General features: G+C 33.7%; 1 protein-coding gene across 1 annotated transcript in view; it reads left to right on the top strand.

Moving 5' to 3' along the window:
* PHF14 (PHD finger protein 14) overlaps window positions 1-23,271 on the top strand; it is a 210,855-nt gene that overhangs the window by 10,504 nt on the left and 177,080 nt on the right. The window contains exons 4-5 of the mRNA XM_079711347.1: window positions 5,035-5,179; window positions 20,269-20,428. Coding sequence (XP_079567473.1) covers window positions 5,035-5,179; window positions 20,269-20,428 — 305 coding nt within the window. The remainder of the gene's footprint in view (window positions 1-5,034; window positions 5,180-20,268; window positions 20,429-23,271) is intronic.

Raw genomic sequence — 23,271 nt, 5'->3', positions numbered from 1 at the left:
GAAGTATGGAAAATCTAATTGTTCATACTTGATTTAAACATGTATCCAGTTTATTTTATAGCACTTAATACTAACCTGTATCTACTGACTAAGTATACCTTCTGCAGTATCACGTTCTTCATTTTTATTAGCCCGACATTCATAAAAGGAGGCTGGCTAGGATAGAGGCAGTATGGATTAGATTTATGCTAAGGTGTGGGGGAACACCTGCATATGTCTAGAAATTTGCCATGTAAAATGTATACAAATTATCCATTTGTTAATAATCTGTAATACATAACAAATTGCTTAAGAGATTGTAGACTATCCTTTATGATGCATTTAAAGGCCACATGTGCTGTTTAGTTTTTTTCCTACTAAACAGAAGAGATTTTAGTAAATAATGGGACTTTATTTATTTAGGTTAATTGTCCGAAAGGAATGAGATTCCAGGGCATTTCTTGGATAAGTGCCTTGTACAGTTGTCAAGAAGTTTCTTCTTATAGTAACTAAATTAATTCCTTTTGTGTTAATTTATGTTAATTTTCCTTTTGCTCTACCCTATGCAGAAATGTAGAAGAATTTATATAAGGTTAATTTCCCCTCAATAATATTCTACCTGAAAGCTTGATAACTGTTTTTTTCCAAGACTATTATTCAAACTTTTCAATAATTTTTGATGATTCTAGTCCTATATAAATGTCACTTAAATTAGATATTAAATTTTAAGAAAGAACTAATCGAAATTATTTTATATTTCTAAATTTCCTGCTCTTATAATCTTGATTTTGTAAAAAAGATGACTAAAGGTAATCCTTGTTGTCTTCTGGCCAATGTTTGTATTTTAATCTTCCTGGTTATTTTAGGTAGTGATACCTTGCCAAGTGTTCATTAGTTAATATGTATATATTTGATTATATTTGAAGTTTTATTTTTCTATGCTTTTAATTTGTTTTCAAATACTACTTTGTAATAGAGATAGCTGAAAATGTGGTTTTAGAATACATAATAGAATTGTATTTAGTCTATAAGCAGGAAATTTTTTCTTGGGTGCTATGTCAGGTGCTTTTGTAGGGATATGGTGTTGGGTATCATGTAAATGATGCCCAGGAACTTTCAGAATTTTGAAATTTCTTAGGGGAATTTGACATTTTTTTCTTGAGTGGAGGCCTTTTATAATTATTGGCTCTTAATGATCTTACCATGTCTATGCTGTAGGCCTTGAAATGTTCTAGAGCAGTGGTTCTCAAACTATTTGGTTCAGGACACCTTTATAGTCTTAAAAATTGAGGACCCCGATTATTATTCATATAGGTTATATCTTTTGATATTTGCCATTTCCAATTAAAACTCAGAAATTTAAAAAAATGAGATGTATAGAAACACAAAAGTTATTAGATTGATGACACCGTCCCGTGTCATGTAACTTCTGGAAATCTTCACCATACACCCATGAGAGAGAGTGAAAAGGCAAATATCCTTATTATTTACCTTTTGGATCCCCTGGGAGAGAGTTCCTCAGACAATGCTTTGGGAACTACTGTTCTAGATTTGGGCATTTGATAGCCTGCATTTTCTTCACATGGGCATATACCTTTGTCAGTGGCATTATGGCATTTTAGTGCTATCTAAAACAATCCCATTGGAATATGGTTACATGTCTTTTTCAAACTTTTATCTTGAAGTTTTTGAGATTCACCAAGGCTATCTTGCCTTTAGTTTTCTGAAATAAATTTTTTGGGGAGGGCTGTATAGTATTTTCAGATAATGGTTCCCATTTTCAGGACTTTGAAACTAGAGCTTTGAATGAGAATTAGTATATGATAGAAAATCATCTCAGTATAAATTTTCAGGTGGAAGTTTTTTGTTCTTTTTTTTCATAATGTTAAATAGATTAGACGTCTTGCCATGTGAAGAAATAGCAATTGTCATCTGAATTTTGCTAATTAAAATGTAAACATTTTGCCAAAATTTTTAAATAGCCATTTCTTTTGGGGGCTTCTGACTTATTAATCATTTGTCTTTTTACACATTTCAAAATAAAACAAACTTCTCTAAAGCCTAAAAAAAAATCAATTTGTAACATTGTACAAAAATTACTTGAGATTCTTGAAAATTTAACCTTCTTTAAAAACTTCTAGGAAGAACTGTGGGTCAAACTTGGTATAATAATTTTTTCTCATTTTCAGAGCAATAGGATTCTTTGAATTCTGGTTTTATATGAAGGGTGCTGGAATTTCCTCCTATTAAACACACATATAGCTTAGTTAGAATTTACCCTGCTGTATATGTTATTTATAATAATCTTTGTGGAATATATATATAAATGAACACTAAACATATTTGAGAGCTGATAAAAAAACATTGGGCAGAATCATTTTTGGTGTAAATTTTAAATCCCAAGGAGAAAAATGAAATAATTTACAATAAGGAGTCATTGATTTATTACTATAGTGTCCCATTTAATCTTAATAATTCCCGTTAGAGTCCATTAAATTATTCCATAATATTAAAGTTATATCCTAGATGTGCCATTCAAAACCCATTTTCCCAAATTCTATTTTTATGTAAAAATCATATTTTCAAATGATGTATTTTGTGGTAAAAACTTTAGCTTAAATATTTTCTCCAGAAACTTGAAAAATGATATGTCTTCAGAAATACGCTATTAAAAATTGATACTAAATTGACTTTCGTATTCTGAGCAGAAGTGCACTTCGAGCCATGTTTGATCTATTGAAGACAACCTAGATAACTTTTTAAGAGGATGTATTGTTTAGATTTTCCCATTGAAACATTGTCAGCCATTTGGTTAGGGTAATATTGTAGGACTCTAGTTATCCCCATTTCTGTCTGTTTGTATTTAATGTCTAGTAAGAGTCTCAAATGATGGGGATCAGAGGGTCAAAATTGCCAGTTAATTTTGTTTTCTCTGCCTCTAAATGATAATATGTGTAGAGAGAAAATGGAATAGAGATAATTTAGACATTTACTGTTTTTCTGAGCAAAATGGCCAAATAGGAAAATAATGGAATAGAACTATCTGTTGATGCCAGTTTTTCTGATCCATAGACATTTACTTGTTTCCCACATGGGTAAACCTTTTTTTTCAAGGGCTGATTAATAGTTGTAGTTCCACCAGGAAAATATTGGCAGAGCCCATAAACATGAGTAGCCTCTCAGTCATCAAACTCTGGTTGTTTGCTAGATCTTTTTCTGGTCTGTGATTTTTTTTTTTAACCTAGATGCGGTACTTTAAGAAAAAAATTTTTTGGACTTACCATGGGAAAATATTTAAAGTACCAGTGTTCATTGAGGCTTATGACCTTTCTTTTGGGGTTCCAAGGGAGATTCCCCAGTGTAATAAATGGTCAGCTCATGTTTCTCTTTTTGGACCACCTACAAAGAAGTACAGAGGAAAGGAGAATGGGAATGAACATTTATTGAGTACCTAGTATGTCTCAGGAACATTCTTGCCATACATTATCTTGTTAAGTCTCACAACAACCTGATGAGGTAGGTATTATTTTTATCATCCCATTTTACAGATGAGAAAACTACAGCTTTGAGGTTCGATAGCTATTAAGTGAGAGCTGAGAATGAAACCCAAGAACATTTGACTTTAAGGCAAATGCTGTTACATTTGAAGCATTGCTAATGGGATGAAAATCTGGGCAGATTTTTTTGTTTTGCTCACTGTACTAAAGTACTTTAAAATATAAGTTTTCTTTTTAGGAAGTTTTAATCTTTATTTGCTAGCCATGTCCAAAGCCCCAAACTATTGATACTTTGGTTTTATAACAAAAAGGAGCAAAATACAAAATTTTAAAGTACTAGAATTCTCAAGAGAAATGATGCCTCCTTGTTAACTTTTGCATTCTTTTTTGATTTGTTTTTTAGATCAACTGCAAGTTTAGATTTATTACACAGAAAATATATTGAAAGCATGTTATTGTGACAGTCACGTGTCTTTCAAATGTTATTTACAAATTGCTATTGAAATGACTCTAAAGGTTACTTTTGAATATTGGTCAGTTTAAAAGAATATAGAAATATAAAAATGTTAATATGAAACAATATAGTTAATGTGTGATATGGAACTAATTTGTTTCTGAATATGGTTAGGTTCTTAAATGAAAATATATAGACTCAAGTACCATCTTTTATTATATGTAATGTTGAGCCCAGTGTGTTAAATATGACAGGAATCATCATCATGTTAATTTGTCATTTAAAGTTTAAATTCATAATGCCAAAGGTTTATAAATTAAATGCAGCACACTCTTCCCTTTATTTTTTTATATTCATTAATACATCTTCCTTTCTCCTTTTATATTACAATTAACTAGGTGTCTTTATTACCAGTTTTCACTAGATATTTCTTGACATAAACCTAATAGAGTACTTTGACTCTTCTAGCAATCAGTCAATCTGGATTTTTTTTAAGATGGTTTTCTGTACCTGTATACACAGATTTCCTATGCAGGCTTTCATGGATCTGTCATCCAGTTGTTTGATGACCCTGGAAATTCTGGATTCCCCAGCACTAAAGGAGTATAGTCTGTAATATGCCATCACATACATATTTGCTTATACGTTATCTTGATTTTTTTTACTGTTTAATATGTGTGTGTCTTGTCTCCCCAAGATAAGATTATAAGCTTCCTAAGTGTAGGAAACATGTCTTATACTTTTAAAACCCATATATAGGGTTAGTAATTACTTGTGGGTTAATTTTTCCTTTCTTGTAGCTTCAGGGGTCAGACTATATCCAGAATGGCAAAGCAGATGAAGGGTTGTTGGTTATAAGCTTGGTTTTATATTTCCTAGAGGAGAGAGAATATGGGACTTGCAGAGAAGTGAAAAATTAGAGAGAGGGTGCTTAGAGGGTCCTTTGACAAAGAGATTCACTTCTCAAACGTAGCATACTTTGAAATTACTAAAATAATGGAGTATGCAGCATAATTTTGGAAATGCATAAAATGATTTAAGGTGTGAATTTTATTTATTAAAATTACCTTTTAAATATGTGATTTTCTGATATTTTAATATTAGGACTCGCTGATTCTTGAGAAGAGTCAAAACTGGAGTTCTCAAAAAATGGACCATATTCTGATTTGCTGTGTTTGTCTTGGAGATAATAGTGAGGATGCTGATGAAATAATTCAGTGTGACAATTGTGGCATTACAGTCCATGAAGGTAATTTTGCTTTGTTTTGTTTCCTTTTAGAAATGGCTGGTTTATACTGCATTTATATAAGTAATATCAGCTACTTTACATATGTACTATACTAAGGTTTTCCTGTAATATTTTATGATATTTGAACTGAAATAAGACATACTGAATTTTCAAAGTATAATGGGTGTTATTTTTCAGATTATGTTCATTTAAAATGTGTTTTAAAAAATTAAAATAGATTATTACTGTATGGAAATCAGTATTTCTTTGAAGGTCATTGTTATGATATTTTCCATCATGGCGTTATTTCTAGTTTTTAACTGAAATTTAGATATAGGAAAACGTCTAGTATGTTAGTCTAGTAGAATGTATTATTTAAAAAGTTATTGTTAAAGTCTAGTGGTATTATAGTTTCTTCTTTAATAGTTACACTTTAAAATTTTGAACTTGAAAGGAGAATTTGTAGAGTTCATCTGTTAAAATCTGAATATGTTGAAATATGTTGAACATATTTTTATATGTAATGTGTAATTACATATTACATATAATATGTTGTAATATGTTGAAAATATTTTTCCTGATTATGAATTTTGAACCTTTTTTTATGTAACTTTTTTGTTGTACTTTATTTAAAATTTTTTATTTTGACATAATTTATGACTTATAGAAAAGTTATGAGTAATAGAATTTCCATATACTTGTCACTCAGATTTCCAGGATGGTGACATTTTGCTATATTTGTTTTATCTTCTCTCATATAATAATTTTTTCCTCACCTCTCTGAGGGTAAATTGTAGACAGAATGTTCAGCTGTACCCTTAATACTTCAATGTATATTTCTTAAGAACAAAGAACAAGGGCATTCTTTTACACAATCACATAATTATCAAAGTCAGGCAATCAGCATTGATAGAATACTATAATCTACCGATTATATTCACATTTTGCCAATCATCCCAATAATGTTGATTCTAGCAAAATAAAATCCAGGATTATGAATTGCATTCAGTTGTCATGTCTGTGTAGTTTCCTTTAATCTAGAACATATTTTGAGTCTTTTGTGTTTCATGCCATTGGCATTTTTGAAGAATACAGGCCAGTTCTTTTATAGAATGGCCTCAATATTGGGGTTTTCTTATGTTTTCTCATGATTAGGTTCAGGTTATGTGCTTTTGGCAGGGGTGCCACAGAAGTTATGTTGTGCTGGCAATGTATTATATTAGGAAGCATGCATGTATGTTTATTTGTCCAGTTACTGGTGATGTTATTTTGATCACTTGGTTGAGAGGGTATCTTCCAGGTTTCTCTGTGGTAAAGTTATTCTTTTTTCCTATCAGTTAATTTTTTCTTATCAGGGCCATGACTACTGAAAAACAGTGTTTCTATGGCCTTTTCTTACTGGCCTTTCTGGTATTATAGCCCTTCTCCCAAATAGTTCTGGGTGTCTGCTGGACTTGTGAGACCTGTGGGGCCTGTGCTTCTTTAACCAGTCCTCTTGCCTTCATGTGAAGCTCCCCTCCCTTGCTGCTAAGACTCACTGTGGGAATGTCTCCTATTACTGTTATTCATTCATTTATTTTTTTCAGTAATGTTTGTTTAGTACCTTCTGTGTGCTAGGCATTCTGTTGGTTTTAGGCATGTAAAATAAACAATATAGACATTGCTGACCTCATGGAGCTTAAAGTATAGTAAGAGAGACAGGAATGAAAACATAAAACAATAAATATGTATCAGGTGGTGGTCTGGACTATGGAGAAAAATAAATCAGGAAAAGGAATATTGGGAGTGCTACGAATGGGGGTGCTTGAGTGGGTCGGTGGAAGTTTGTATTTATAAAAGCTTACGCAGAAAATCCTCTCTGTTACGGTGATGTTTGGGCAGTGACCTGAAGGATGTGAGTGAGCAAACCGTGTGAATATTTGGGGAAAGAGCACTCCAGAATGAGGGAGTAGTGAGTAAAGATGTTGAAGTGGAAACGTGTTCGGGGTGTTTGTATAATGACATGAAGGTTAGTGTGGCTAGAACTGAGTGAGTGAGCTGATTAGTGGTGGAGGCAGAGCTGGGGGCAAGCCAGATGAGGCCTTGGAAGTCATAGGTTTCAGATTTTACTGTGATGAATCTGGGAAGACCGACATGAGTTTTGAGCAGAGGATTAATATGATTTGATTTATGTTTTGGAAGGATCACTCTGACTGCTGGGTTGAGAGTAGACTGAAGTGGGTCTAAAGTGGGAATCAGGGAGACCATTTAGGAGACCATAGCAATGATCCAAGAGAGGAATAGGTTTTTAGGTAACATATAGGGGCTGGCGAGATAAATTTGGGACTCATCAGTCTGCAGATGTTATTTAAAACTGTGAGCCTGGATGTGCTATCTAGGGAGTAGTAAAGTGGTCCTAGCACGTCAGAGGAGATGGGGAACACATTGCCAGTGAGATAGGAGAGGAACCTTAAGTAGTGACCTGGAGGTTAAGTAAGGAAGATGTTTCAAAAGAGAAGGTAGCTCTCAAATACTGTTTTTAGAGTAAGATGAAAACCTGTCTTGTGGGAAATTACTCTAATGCAACCATAGACCCCCAGTACACTAGCAGGCAAGCCATTCCAAAGGTCATGGGAAAAAAAGGGTTACAGACAAAATGTTTATATCACATGGTTTATTAAATAAATATAAAACACATAAAAGCAAGGGGAAAGATATGAAATTAGTTAACAGACTATGTACTATCATTTCTGCGATATTCTGTTGTTCACACAGAACAATGCTAGTCAAATGTAGGAGGGGACATTCCAAGAATGTTAACACTGTGGGCCATCTTAGAGGCTGCCTACCACAGATGCAGAGATTATCTGGCATGTTAGTGTGCTGATGGAAGTGACCAGTGGAAAGAGAAAGTTGACAGTTGATGATGTAAGGAGAGAAAGGGGAACAGTTGGTGGAGCAAGGGCTTTGAGTACAAGGCTAGAGAGGATGGGATCCAGTACCAAGTGGAGAGATTTAATAGATAAAGGTACCATAGTAACTGGAGGGAAAAGAAAATATATGGATACAGATGTAGGTAGGATGTTAGATGTGGTGGTCAGAGCACGTGGAAGTTATTTTTTGAATGCTTCTTATTTTTTCAGTGAAGTAGGAAGCAGTCATTAGCAGAGTGTTGGAGATTTGAGGAGTGAGACGTTGGTGTAAAATAGTTATTTGGGGAAATAACACAATACTTAATATTGTGTGTGTGTGTATACATACATACATGTATTCACATGTGTATATTATGTGTATATATCATTACCAGATAGCAATAAGGGACCACTTTAGATTAGTAATGAATATGAATTGAGACCAGTCAACATGGTTGTATGTATGCTTTTTTTTTTCCTCCAGGAGTGGTTCAGATTTCTTGGAGGAGTTGCAGAATAGTTGAACATCAAAAGCAGCAGCTGTGCTGCCATTGTTGTATTGATCACCACTGATGGTCACAAGTATGTTACCATTGCTTGTATTCATGACTGTCATTGCTGATGTGTGATGCAGGCATGACCAGTACTATTAGTGTTGTTGACTTTTCATCATGCTGAGGGCACTATCTCTACTTCATAGGTCATAGGTTTGACCATGGATGTGATTTTTAAGGCTTGCACAATGGTTTTAAGAAATTGAATTGATTGCTAACATTTAAAAACTGGGAGATTTTATTTTGCACATTCTGGAATTCGTTCTCTTGAAGTTCTAACAGCAGTAGGTTTTCACGCGCTTATGGCAACAATCCTCTGGAGCTGAATAGGGCTGCCTCCTGCTGGTGAAGCCTACAGTCTTCAGCTTACCACTGTCTTCTCTCAAATCCCTTGCTCATTTTTGATAGTTGCCTGGTCCCTAGAAGTGTTTGACTGTGTCTTGCTGCTGGTAGGCAGGCTGCTACGGCCATGCGGTCTCAGTGTCCAACAGCTATGATAGTAAAGCAACTGTTTTATTGTACTATAGGTCCTTCATTTTGGACTCAGGCCTGAGTCTCCTGGGGACTAGTACCATGTACAAATCAGAATGAACCCTCCCCTCTGACCTCTTGTCTTATTTATTTATTTATTGAAGTATAGTGGATTTATAATATTATATTAATTTAAGATGTATGAAGTAGTGATTCAGTATTTTTATAGATTTTACTCCATTTAGAGTTATTACAAAATAATGGCTGTATTTCCATGTGCTGTACAATGTATCCTTGTTACTTATTTATTTCATACATAGTAGTTTGTATCTCTTCATCTCCTACCCTTATCTTGCTCCTCCTCCCTTCCCTCTCCCCACTGGTAACTGCTAGTTTGTTTTCTATATATTGAGTCTGTTTTGTTCCATATGTTTGCTGTTTTATTTTTTTAGATTGCACATATAAGTGATAACATAGGTATTTGTCCTTTTCTGGCTGACTTATTCGCCTAAGCATAATATTTACTCTCTAGGTCCATCCACATTGTTGCAAGTGGCAGAATTTCATTCTTTTTAATGGCTGAGTAATATTCAATTGTGTATACCAGATCTTCTTTATCCATTCTTCTGTTGATGTACACTTAGGTTGCTTCCATATCTTGGCTATTGTAAATAATGGTGCTATGAACATTGGGGTGCATGTATCTTTTCGAATTAGTGTTTCTGTTTTCTTTGCATATATACCCGGCAGTGGAATTTCTGGTTCGTATGGTAGTTCTATTTTTAGTTTTTTAAGGAACGTCCATACTGTTTTCCATAGTGGCTGCATCAATTTACAATCCCACCAACAGTGTATGAGGGTTCCCTTTTCTCTGTATCCTCACCAACATTGTCTGTGTCTTTGATTTAGTCTTGTACCTCTTGGATTCTTAGTATGAGTTCTTTCCCAATAGATTCTTGTTTAAATGAATGTAGATTTCTGGAAGGACACCCCATTAGTTCTCCTGATGTGTCTAGAGCTATTAAAAGTTCATAATGATACTTGTGCTTCAGATGAATAGTCTCAATAATGGCAAATCTACTTTCTTTCTAAGGAAGCTTTGATTTTTTAGAAACAACCAAAAAATCTTTCTGAGTCAAGGCAGACAAAGAAGATTATCAAACTGAGTGGTAATTTCATTTAGGTCAAAAGCAAGTTGTGTTTATAAAGTCATGTAGCATTTTTTCTTGTGTTATTCATTTAAGTGGCTCTGATGGCATTTGGGCATTTGCTAATGATTGCTCATTTTTCTCCCAAGGCTAACTCATTAGAATAGGGGAACTATTTTTATTATGAGAGAAGGAAGAAGGGAAGACACAGAAAGGGAAATTAATACTCCTGAGTGTGATGCTTTATAAGGTTTTTGAGAGCAAGCTAATATGTGGAAAAAATAAATAGGTAAAACAGTAAATAGAGAAACTAAGTAGTTCCTCTATTCAGAAACTGAATCTTTATGTTGTAGTATAATTGCTTTGTTGGGAGTATTGTTAATTCTGTGAACTTCAGGTACGTTCAAAGTTAAACATGCAAATTGTAAATCAAAGTAAAAAATAAATCTTGAGTTTTTTATTTTATCGTTACTACTTTCTTCCTTTAGTATAAATAATTTTCCCTTTCTCATTAATTTTGGGGTTTCTGTTGTATGATTGTGATTATATAATTCTCTTTCTCACTTTCTTAGTAGCTTTTCTTTCTTTCTTAGTAGTAGTATTAGAGCTAATATCTTGAAAGATTCCTAGTTTTGGAGATTTTAAATGATCTGTTTTGGTTTAAGAGAGAAGTGTTATTAAACATCAATGTATATTTTCATAAATCCAATGAATTAAAGTTATGATTAATATGGTATTCTAATAAAATTGTTATTCCCTGTTTGTTAGTAAACATACCAAATATGGTATTTGGGATCCTTTTTAATGTAATTTCCTGTAGTTCATTTTTATTTGACTACTAGTCCAAAAGATTCCTTACCAGATATCACTACTTGTTTGAGAAGGGGTTGTTTTGATATGGATATACTCCTGACTTTTCCATTTAAGTTTTTTTAGTAGCATTTGGATGGCATCACTAAGAAATTGTGTTGATTAGTAGATCTGTGAAGACTTTTTCATCTTAAACTAGCAGTCTTGTCTACTAAATAGAAAAAGAAAAAAAAAAACACATCAAACCCTGCTTAATAATCTTTGGTTACATGGTTGAATTTCTCTTTTGAGGAAAAGTAACAATAATCCTCAGTACAGTAATGTGCAGCCTGATCAGCATATATATATCCTGGAGCAGTTTTGGGTCAAGTCTTACTGATACTGTTATGCACTGTTGCCACCCCATATTAATTGGAACCTGGGTTGAAAAGATAAGTAATGATGTATGACCTGGTCCAAATAACGTAGATTTTTTTGTTTTTTGTCTTTTTTCTAGGTGGACCATGTTCTTACTCCTTTTTAGCTTTTAATTTTGTCTTCCTTCTCTAAAACACGGTCAGCAGCCTCTCAGAAGTAGTTTCAATCCTTCAGTTGTTTATCCAAATAGGAGCTTTTATCACTACTTAATTATTTTAGTTTAAAAAAATTATTTATTTATTTATTTATTACTTACCTCCATGATATCATCTTATTTTCTGTTTTATTTTATTTTTTAAACATCTTTATTGGAGTATAATTGCTTTACAATGGTGTGTTAGTTTCTGCTTTACAACAAAGTGAATCAGTTATACATATACATATGTCCCCATATCTCTTCCCTCTTGCGTCTACCTCCCTCCCACCCTCCCTAACCCACCCCTCTAGATGGTCACAAGGCACCGAGCTGATCTCCCTGTGCTATGTGGCTGCTTTCCACTAGCTGTCGGTTTTACATTTGGTAGTGTATATATGTCCATACCACTCTCTCACTTCCCAGCTTACCCTTCCCCCGCCCCCATGTCCTCAAGTCCATTCTCAAGTAGTTCTGTGTCTTTATTCCCATCCTGCCCCTAGGTTCTTCATGACCCCTTTTTTTTTTTTTAGATTCCATATATATGTGTTAGCATACGGTATTTGTTTTTCTCTTTCTGACTTACTTCACTCTGTATGACAGACTCTAGGTCCATCCACCTCACTACAAATAACTCAATTTCGTTTCTTTTTATGGCTGAGTAATATTCCATTGTACATATGTGCCCCATCTTCTTTATCCATTCATCTGTCGATGGACACTTAGGTTGCTTCCATGTCCTGGCTATTCTAAATAGAGCTGCAATGAACATTGTGGTACGTGACTCTTTTTGAATTATGGTTTTCTCAGGGTATATGCCCAGTAGTGGCATTGTTGGGTTGTATGGTAGTTCTACTTTTAGTTTTTTAAGGAACTTCCATACTGTTCTCCATAGTGGCTGTATCAATTTACATTCCCACCAACAGTGCAAGAGGGTTCCCTTTTCTCCAAGATTTTTTGATGATGGCCATTCTGACCGGTGTGAGATGATATCTCATTGTAGTTTTCATTTGCATTTCTCTAATGATTAATGATGTTGAGCGTTCTTTCATGTGTTTGTTGTCAATCTCTATATCTTCTTTGGAGAAATGTCTGTTTAGGTCTTCTGCCCATTTTTGGATTGGTTGTTTTTTTTTTTATATTGAACTGCATGAGCTGCTTGTAAATTTTGGAGATTAATACTTTGTCAGTTGCTTCATTTGCAAATATTTTCTCCCATTCTGAGGGTTGTCTTTTCATCTTGTTTATGGTTTCCTTTTCTGTGCAAAAGCTTTTTAAGTTTCATTAGGTCCCATTTGTTTATTTTTGTTTTTATTTCCATTTCTCTAGGAGGTAGGTCAAAAAGGATCTTGCTGTGATTTATGTCTGCCTGTGTTTTCCTCTAAGAGTTTTATAGTGTCTGGCCTTACATTTTGAGTTTATTTTTGTGTATGGTGTTAGGGAGTGTTCTAATTTCATTCTTTTACATGTAGCTGTCCAGTTTTCCCAGTAGCATTTATTGAAGAGGCTATCTTTTCTCCATTGTATATTCTTGCCTCCTTTATCAAAAATAAGGTGACCGTATGTGTGTTGATTTATCTCTGGGCTTTCTATCCTATTCCATTGCTCTATATTTCTGTTTTTGTGTCAGTACCATACTGTCTTGATTACTGTAGCTTTGTAGTACAGTCTGAAGTCAGGGAGCCTGATCCCTCCAGCACTGTTTTTCTTTCTCAAGATTGCTCTGGCTCTTCGGGGTCCTTTGTGTTTCCATACAAATTGTGAAATTTTTTGTTCTAGTTCTGTGAAAAATGCCAGTGGTAGTTTGACAGGCATTGCATTGAATCTGTAGATTGCTTTGGGTAGTAGAGTCATTTTCACAATGTTGATTCTTCCAATCCAAGAATGTGGTATATCTCTCCATCTGTTTGTATCATCTTTAATTTCTTTCATCAGTGTCTTCTAGTGTTCTGCATACAGGTCTTTTCTCTCCTTAGGTAGGTTTATTCCTAGATATTTTATTCTTTTTCTTGCAATGGTAAATGGGAGTGTTTCATAAATTTCAGTTTCAGATTTTTCAACATTAGTGTATAGGAATGCAAGAGATTTCTGTGCATTAATTTTGTATCCTGCTACTTCACCAAATTCATTGATTAGCTCTAGTAGATTTCTGGTAGCATCTTTAGGATTCTCTATGTATAGTATCATGTCATCTGCAAACAGTGACAGCTTCACTTCTTCTTTTCCAAGTTGGATTCCTTTTATTTCTTTTTCTTCTCTGATTGCTGTGGCTAAAATTTCCAAAACAATGTTGAATAATAGTGGTGAGAGTGGGCAGCCTTGTCTTGTTCCTGATGTTAGTGGAAATGGTTTCAGTTTTTCACCATTGAGGATGATATTGGCTGTGGGTTTATCATATATGGCCTTTATTATGTGGAGGTAAGTTCCCTCTGTGCCTACTTTCTGGAGGGTTTTTATCATAAATGGGTGTTGAATTTTGTCAAAAACTTTTTCTGCGTCTATTGAGATGATCATATGGTTTTTCTCCTTTAGTTTGTTAATATGGTGTATCACATTGATTGATTTGCGTATATTGAGGAATCCTTGCATTCCTGAGATAAACCCCACTTGACCTTGCTGTATGATGCTTTTAATGTGCTGTTGGTTTCAGTTTGCTAGTATTTTGTTGAGGATTTTTGCATCTACGTTCATCAGTGATACTGGCTTGTAGTTTTCTTTGTAACATCTTTGTCTGGTTTTGGTATCAGGGTGATGGTGGCCTCACAGAATGAGTTTAGGAGTGTTCCTCCCTCTGCTATATTTTGGAAGAGTTTGAGAAGGATAGGTGTTAGCTCTTCTCTAAATGTTTGGTAGAATTCACCTGTGAAGCCATCTGGTCGTGGACTTTTGTTTGTTGGAAGATTTTTAATCACAGTTCAATTTCAGTGCTTGTGATTGGTCTGTTTATATTTTCTATTTCTTCCTGGTTCAGTCTCAGAAGGGTGGGGATTTTCTAATTCTATCATTCCTTCTACATTTATCAGGCAGAGTTTATTTTGTAGAGAACTTCTCCCCTTTTATCCTTTTCAGTATTGCTGTGGTCTCACACATTATCATCTATAACCTCATTACTCTTTGTGTTGCTTAGATTGTCCAGATTTGACCAGTGAAAAGCCCCTTTCGTCAGATTCTTACTTACATGCATGTGTGCACATATGCATATGCATATTTGCACAGTCCCTGCTCTGCAATAAGTAAATAAATATGATAAATTCCATGGAATTTTCCTCCCCTATAACTCACTTTATTTCACTCATCTCTTTATTTCACTCACTCATCTCTTAATCTTGAGATTCTTTTCATATGAGTACATATGGATATTTTATTATTATTTTTTAATGGTATGTAGTTAGCTACAGAATGGTTCAACTATAATGTATTTACTTTTTTTGTTTGTAGTTTTTCGCGTACATATAGTGCTAACAAATATGTCATATACATATAATAATTTCTGTGGGATAGATTCCTAGAATGAATCAAAAGTAAGTGCATTTAAACTTTTAACAAACTTTGCCAGATTGCCCTTCAAAAAGACTATTTATTTGTGTTCTTACCAACAGTGTACAAACTACTTGGTAACTCTGCAACACTGCATATTAATAAATTTAAAAAAATATTTTGGAGACTATCTCTTAATTATGTGTTCACTTTATTTGTATTTAAGTTTGGTATCTGGCTATTTTCTTTTTTCTTTTTTCCTTTTTTCTGTTACTTTCTATATATTTCTCTTGTCATTTCTTGTCTTTTTCTCATTGACTTCTTGGAATTTTTTTTTTTTAATGTTATTCCTTTGTTAGCTATATGTGTTACAAATAGTTTTCATCCTTTCGAATACTTTTTCCACCCTGTCCTGTACCTTTTAACTTTGTAATATTTTTCACTGTTCAGAATGTTCATTTTTATGCACATATGTAGATATTTCTCTGATACTTTTAAAGTTCCAAAATGAATTTTTTTCTAAAATTAATGAATTCAGAAGAAGTGAAATTTTCTAAGGCATAATAGGAAACTAGTGTTTCTAGGTTTTATGTTTTTGGTTTTGGTTTTAAATCAGGTACCTAAGTGACAGACTTTCATATTGTAAGTCGGCCATACAACTTTTCCTTAAACATTTCATGGTTAAACATGAACTTATTAAATGTTTTATTTTAGAGAAAGCTAATTCTCCTTTATAATATATTGCACGAATAGTAAATAAAATGTGGGAACTATAGAACAGAGAGAAGATAAAACATTTCTAACAGTCCTAATATCCAGACAACCATAGTTAGTGCTTTTGTGTATTTCCTTTATCATTTATTTTTCTTTTTTCCCTTTTAAAAAAAATATACTTATGACTTAAGTAATTATAATTGAGGTAAGTTTTTTCTTTAATTAATTAATTAATTAATTTTATATTTGGCTGTGTTGTGTCTTTCTTGCTGTGCGCGGGCTTTCTCTAGTTGTGGCGAGCGGGGGCTACTCTTCATTGCGGTGCACAGGCTTCTCACTGCAGTGGCTTCTCTTGTTGCGGAGCACGGGCTCTAGGTGCGCAGGTTTCAGTAGTTGCAGCATGCAGTCTCCGTAGTTGTGGCTCGGGCTCTAGAGCGCAGGCTCAGTAGTTGCGGCACACAGGCTTATTTGCTCCACGGCATGTGGAATCTTACTGCACCAGGGTTCGAACCCTTGTCCCCTGCATTGGCAGGCGGATTCTTAACCACTGAGCCACCAGGGAAGCCCTAGGTAAGTTTTTAAGTTGAGATTTTGCTAAAAGATAGTTTTCCAAATGTGTTTATTGAATGTATAACTGTCTGTTTTTCAGAGTACTTATTTCATCTAAATGTAGATGAATTTCTTTTCTTTTTGGGTTGCAGCTTGTCACTTAGTATAAGCACCTTTGTGACAAGATCTTGTAACTGACTTGTAATAGTAGGGTACCCCTGACTGTGATGTCAGTTATCCTGATGTTTTGATTGTACTGTGTCTGAAGAAAATTGTCACCTACATGTCATAGTACATGACAGAGCATTAGGTAGCACACTTGCCAGCAATGCATTAAATAAGGTCTACTAAGATGTTTTTCCCCATTTGTTTATTTTTCAGTCTGCTGTTAGCCTAGCCCTAGACTATTTTAATTTCTTAGCATATGCAAAAATATATCCTTATGAGTATTTACTGGGTAGTAAGTATGTTCAAGTTATAACCATTTGGACTTTATATGTGAGCAGGCACTTCTGCTTTTTTATGCTTTAGGATATATTTGTGACAGGTATCATGCATGTTATAAGTTCTTTTCTCGTAAACAACAATATTACTCAATTTAAAATATTTTATTTTAGTGGGTTTTGTAATCAGAGGTCTAGTGATAGGATGTTAAGTACAGAAAAATGTTTTAAATTTTAAAATGGAAAATTTTTTGTCCTGTTTTTTTGTTTTCTATACTGAGAGATAGTTAGAATAGATGTTAAATACTTACTGCAGATGAGGTAACTCAGCCTCAGGGATGTGGTTTGTCTACAGTTACATAGCTAGAAAGTAGAAGACTGTAGGTCTTTTGGTCTCCCATGCCAGGCTGAATGGGAATATTTCCACTGATTTGGATTATACATATTCTTGTATAACTCAAAACAATTGTAAGCACATTTTATATTATTTTGCATTAAATATGATTTTATAAGTTGCATGTACTACCCAGGGGTTGATTGTTAGACAGCCATAGAACAATGTTTTCTCTGTTTACCCATTTAAAAACATGAAAAACCTATATGAAATAGGTTTTATATATCTATAAATTTTTTATTTTATATGTTTACCCATATAAAAAAAGACTTTTTTTCTGTAATCATATTGAAAGTGTACTTTTTGCATCTTTTACTCAAAATTAGATAGGTAGAAGAGAATAAACCTTGTTTTATGGTAGTTTAAATTATTTTATCTATGGAAGAAAAAAATATTTAAAAATGTATTTAGTCATTAAAATGGATTAGAGTGGATATAAATGCTAGAACTTTGGTCTAGAGCTCAGTAAACCCAACAGGTATGGCAGAGAAATAGGGGAAAAGTGGCAGGGGAAAGTGGCAAGTAAAGAACTCTGTAAAGGTAATAACACAGTGTGGATTATTTTTCAAGGGCAGTGAAGCTGAAGAAGAAATACTTATCCACTTGCTGATTGTTCTTTGTGCTTATATAATACCAGTCTTCTAGGTTACAAAGTAGGAATTTCCTAGGAGAGACCCTCAGAAATCACTTCTCAGGTTGATTGTAGGTGGTTTAATCATTATGCAGGTGTTTGTCAGGTGTGTGGTATATTCTTTAAAAATCAGAATTGAAACTGCTTTATTCTAAAAGAGTGAACTGCTGTGATTTACCTTGATATTGGTGAATGAGATGAATAAAATGGATAGTCACTTGGGGATTTTATTATCTTGGGACTTTGTGTGAATACAAATGAAAGAATTTGCCTCAAAGGAATATTATTTTGTAAAGAAAATAGACTTTTCTCTTTGTAGTATTGCATAACCTTTTGAGAAATCAAATTGACTGTTTTTATTGTTTTATGATTTTTTTGAATATAATGTTTTGTTTACTGTTGCCTTTACTGAAGAATATTCTTCTATTGGTGATGGTTAATAATAACTACTCCCAGAAGAAAATTTTATTCCTTTTTCATTTTATAATTTATCATATTAAAAATGTATATCTAAACAGAAGTGATGAAGTTGATAATTATTACCAAGCACAATTTAATGATATTAAAGAAATTAATATTTTGATTCCTTTTCTGATCTTGTACATGATAGTCTAGCTCCTTTAAAATCTTTTCTCTGGCATTCTTTCATAGGACTTTTCAGATTATGTTAAGGTTCACCATTATAAAACCTTTGAATAACATAAGCTTGACAATAATTAAGGGATTTGCATGAGGCAGCTTATGTAAGTCATAGTTGCAAACAACTTTTTAGTTTTCTGCCTACTAGGATATTTTAATTATAATCTATATGGAGTGGTACTACTGTGTGAATAAAATACTTATGCATGACTGTTGACCTATTAACGACATCTAGTAAATTAATTTTGGTAGTTTAAAATTATTTATTAATGTGTATGGTTCTTTTTCTTTCTGGGTGATTTGTTCAACTCAGTATTTATTTACATACTTATTTATTTGTTTTAACTTGGATGTCTTTAGTGGTTATGAGAAGATGCTTTTCAACAGGCTCCTGTTGTCTGTGTAGTGTATAACCAGTTTCAGTAATCACATGATCTTACATTGGATGCATATAAACTTACCTACGTGGTGAATTCTTTTGAGAGATGCTTATTACTTATATATGTTTCTCATAGTGGTTTTTTTAATGACTTCAGTTTATTGAAGGGTACTTTGGGTACTTAGTGCCCTTTCGAATTTGGCACTAAGACTACCTTCTTAGAATAAACCTGGTGAAAAGTATCCTGGGAAGGTTGATTATAGGCTATATGTAGAAGTGACCTATCTTGACAGGAAATAAATGTGTCTTAGGATATCAGAGAAATGCCCAAGCCTAAAGATGATGGGGCATACATTGGAACTAGAATAAGGTTGTAATCTATTTAATTATTACATATACATTAAATTATTTTTCTTAAGTATGTTTTGTCATTAGGGCAGTGTCTTCCTTTCTGGAAAAAGAGAGTTAGATAATATGAAGTTTGTGGTGTATCCAGCACTATTTAGGTAAAAGAAAACAATTTAGGAGTCATGACTATTGTAGTCACCAGGGAGGTACTCTTTATTACAAGCCATCAATAATAGTTGATGTCCTACTCTAAAATGTAAAGAACTATGCTACATTATCTTCTTTGTTTGGTATGTTCATGAGGATATTTAAAATTTTTTAAATCACATTAGCTGCTTAAATAATTTAACCCTCAGAATATCGAGTTACCAGTGAATGAAAAGAGGAAAAAGAGTATTCTCTTCTTTCATTCATTTCAGTTATGGGTACATTTTTACAGAAGATAGAAGAATTATAAATGTTTAAAAAGATCAGATACCTTGTATAGCTCTAGGTTGGCTCAGCTGTGAATAGAACTCACTTGTCTAACTCTAGTCTGAAATATTCAAATTGTTCTATAGCCTTAATTTATGTGTGTGCGTGTTTCTGTATTATTTTCCTTTTACTAATACTAACTTTGCATTTGTGGTTGTGTGAATTTGTGTTTTAATCTGCCACCTCCAAAATTAGATCAGAGGCTTTTTGTTCGTATGTTCTGCACGATCGTGGTCTTTATATAAGTGTTCAGTACAAAGGGAGCTCAAAAATATTTACTAATTAATAGTTCCTAGACTAAATAGTTCTGATTTCTTTTTAATGAAAACGCATATTTTAATGTATTTTTTTAATTAAAAAAATTTTTAAAGAACCATAAAATTTCCCCCTTCTGTAATGCTTTCCAGTAGGTCTAAAACTATCTTAAAGAGTCATTTATTTCATTGCATATACTATGGTAGGTGAAAAAATATTTTTATAAAATGATTTCACTTCTGTGTTTTGACTTTAATATCATTCTTATAAATCATTAATTTTTGAGAATTTTTCTCTACTTCCTTTCCCTTTTTCTTTTGTAACTTTATAAATGTGAGTTTAACAAATAAACTCTATTTAATCATACTCTTTTTTTCTTTTAGGTTGTTATGGAGTTGATGGAGAGAGTGACTCTATTATGAGTTCAGCTTCTGAAAACTCCACTGAACCTTGGTTTTGTGATGCCTGTAAATGTGGTGTTTCCCCTAGCTGTGAACTATGTCCCAATCAGGATGGAATTTTCAAGGAGACAGATGCTGGAAGGTTGATGTCATAATTCTGTTGGGTTAATATGCCTGCTTTATAATGAGTATGCTTCTGACTATTTTTCTATTTATGATTTTCTGAGTTACACACTTTCATTTGATTGCTTCTTTGTGTCTTTTTGGCATAGAGTAAATGGACAGGAGGCTACAGATCAGGGCAGGGAGGAGAAAAGATCATTTATTGAGGATCTGCATTTGCCTTTATAACCCATAATCCCATTTAATCTTAGTAATGACCATATGATAAGAGAGATGGTAAAGTTTCCTATTTTATAGGTAGTACCTGAGGCTCAGATCATTACATAGTTTTAATTTGAACAAGTCCATAGTTAAATTTGAACTCAGATCTGTTTGACTTCAAGCGTAAATCAGGAAATGGAACCCATACAGTGATTTTAAAAGGGGATGTTTACTGTAAAGAATTACTAAGCTATGATAAACAGTAACCATAAGATGTAAAAGAACTCTAAAGAATAATACCGTAGGGCTGAGGGAGAGTATCCAGGGAATGACAAACTTGGAATGAAGACCCCTTCCCCAAGGCTGGGGTTCAGGCCTTGTTAGAGAAAGTGTAGTTCCAGCCTACTGGATGGCAGAGAAGTTGGCTGGTTTGCCTGGGTCACTACCGAGTCTACAGTCCTTGGCAAGTGGGTGGCTGGGCAGTGATTCGAAGCCTGGAGTGTATGGTGTCTGTGTTGAGAGGCCCACAGAAAAGTGATCTCCAGCCTGGGCCTGCAGGGTCACTGAGGGACGATGCATGTGGTGGGGCAGAGCACTGGCGGATGTCCTCTTCCCATCCTGCAGAGAAGCCCCTTCCTCTTGCAGTGCCTTCTACCTCTCCCTACTGAGACAGCTTAGTATGATATGATGCTCACTGTAAAGGAGAAATGCTGAAGGGATTCTGTCCATTGTTGCTAAGCAGATATTGAAGGGTGGATTTGAGCTGAGAGGCAGTAAATTGATAACTGGCACAAAGACCTATGTTCTTTTCACTATACTCACACTCATCTTTATTACCACATTTGAGCAGTTGTCATCATCATAGTGTTGGCACCTTTCATGGTTTTTTTCTAAGGAGACTACCAACTGGGATGGGTGACTGATATATAAGAGTAGTTCCTAACCTTTTATATTTTATGGATCACTACTTACCCTCCTCCCCCATGTAAGAGGGGGTGCTCAATTTTTTATTTTGCCACATACTTATATTTCAGTATTTTTACTAAACATTTAATATTTTAACAAGAATAACAAAGTAACTTGTACAAATTATCACCATTATTTTTCATATTTTAACATCTTGAAAAGGATAGGATACATTTTATCCCAAAATAAAGGACAGTCTTTTAAATTTAATAAATTTTTTTTAGTAAAGTAAAAAATATTTTTCTTATTTTTCTCATTTTTACCTCAATTGGCAGACAGGCCCTTGAGAAGTATTGCCATACAAGATTGTTGGGATTGCATAGGGTCTACCATGGAATCTTAGAGAACCCTGTGTTGATGTTTAGGAAAAATGACTAAAAATCTTACCTCTTGTCTGTCATTGCCCATCCCCAAAATAAAATAAATATGTAACAAATTATTTGATGTATTGACTTGAGACTGTGGTCTGTATCATGGACATGAGCATTATTTTACGTTTGGCGTGACTTTGGCCTAGAATTAGGGAATTTAATACAACATTAAAAATGTGTACTTTCAGGTTGGACCGCCTATATTTGAATTCTAGTCTTTTCTTACTAACTGTGATTTTAGATTTAACCATTTTATGCCTCAGTTTCCTAGCACTTTTGAGAGAATTAAATGAGATGATTTCTGTAAACAGTGTAGTTTCTGGAGTGTAGTAAGTGTTTAATAAATATCTCCTTAGTTCTGCTACTGCTACTACTAGTGATTTTTATTACCAATATTATTCTACTTACTTAAGGTAATCATAGAATACCAACTGCATAAATTCTTTTTTAGTAACTCTTTAGTCCTGAGATTTGAAATTTATGGTGATAAATTGTTGTGAATAAGTATGGCAGCTTTGGAAAACACAGAGCTTCGTTTTAGGAAAGAGCATTTATTTTACCTTTTTTCTCATCAATAATTTGAAATTTCTATTGAAAAGCAACTATAAAGTAGCTCTCTTATCACACTAATATATAATATGTACTAATACATAGTCCACAGAATAACTTGGAAAGTTTTTCTGAATGAAGAAAAGGGAGGCCTCTTTAACCATTTAGTTTTACTGAGAGATATTTGTATTGACTTCTGTGGATCTTACATGTATGTAGACACCTCCCTTCATGGTGCAGCCTGGCAAGTTTTTTTTATACTGTTTGAACATTTTATTTGTGTTGATGTTCACACTCACCTGCAGGCTACTGTGGAAATTACAGGTCTTGATATAGTTTGAAGGATGTAGTACTAGCTTGAATCAAGGCAAAAAAAGCCAAGAAATTTGACAAGCTATTTAGTATTCTAGCTAAGATGCAAAACAGATGAAAAGAAAGAACAATGCATGGAAAGAATGAAAAAGATTTTGAAATTGACTTCGATTATGTAGTCTAATTAGTTTTTCCCCCCTCTGTTTCTGACGGGAGCCACAAATTCTACAATAGAAGATGATGTGGTTTAATGTGAGAAGACCATCAGCACCTTCTTATCATTAAATTTTTATTTTTTTTCTTAGGGAGAGTGTTTTATCCTGTGTTAATGGTATTAAAAACCTGATTATAGGAAGTATTAGACATACTTTAATATAATAGGGTACCACACCCTATGCTGCAAACATTTCACATACATCATTGTAACTTCTAAACTGCCTACATGGTGCTCCGTTCCTAGTAG

The sequence above is a fragment of the Hyperoodon ampullatus genome (assembly GCF_949752795.1).
Source record: "Hyperoodon ampullatus genome assembly, chromosome: 9".
Taxonomy (NCBI): domain Eukaryota; kingdom Metazoa; phylum Chordata; class Mammalia; order Artiodactyla; family Ziphiidae; genus Hyperoodon; species Hyperoodon ampullatus.
Note: the sequence above shows the minus strand (reverse complement) of the source record. Positions and strands in the feature narration are given on the sequence as shown.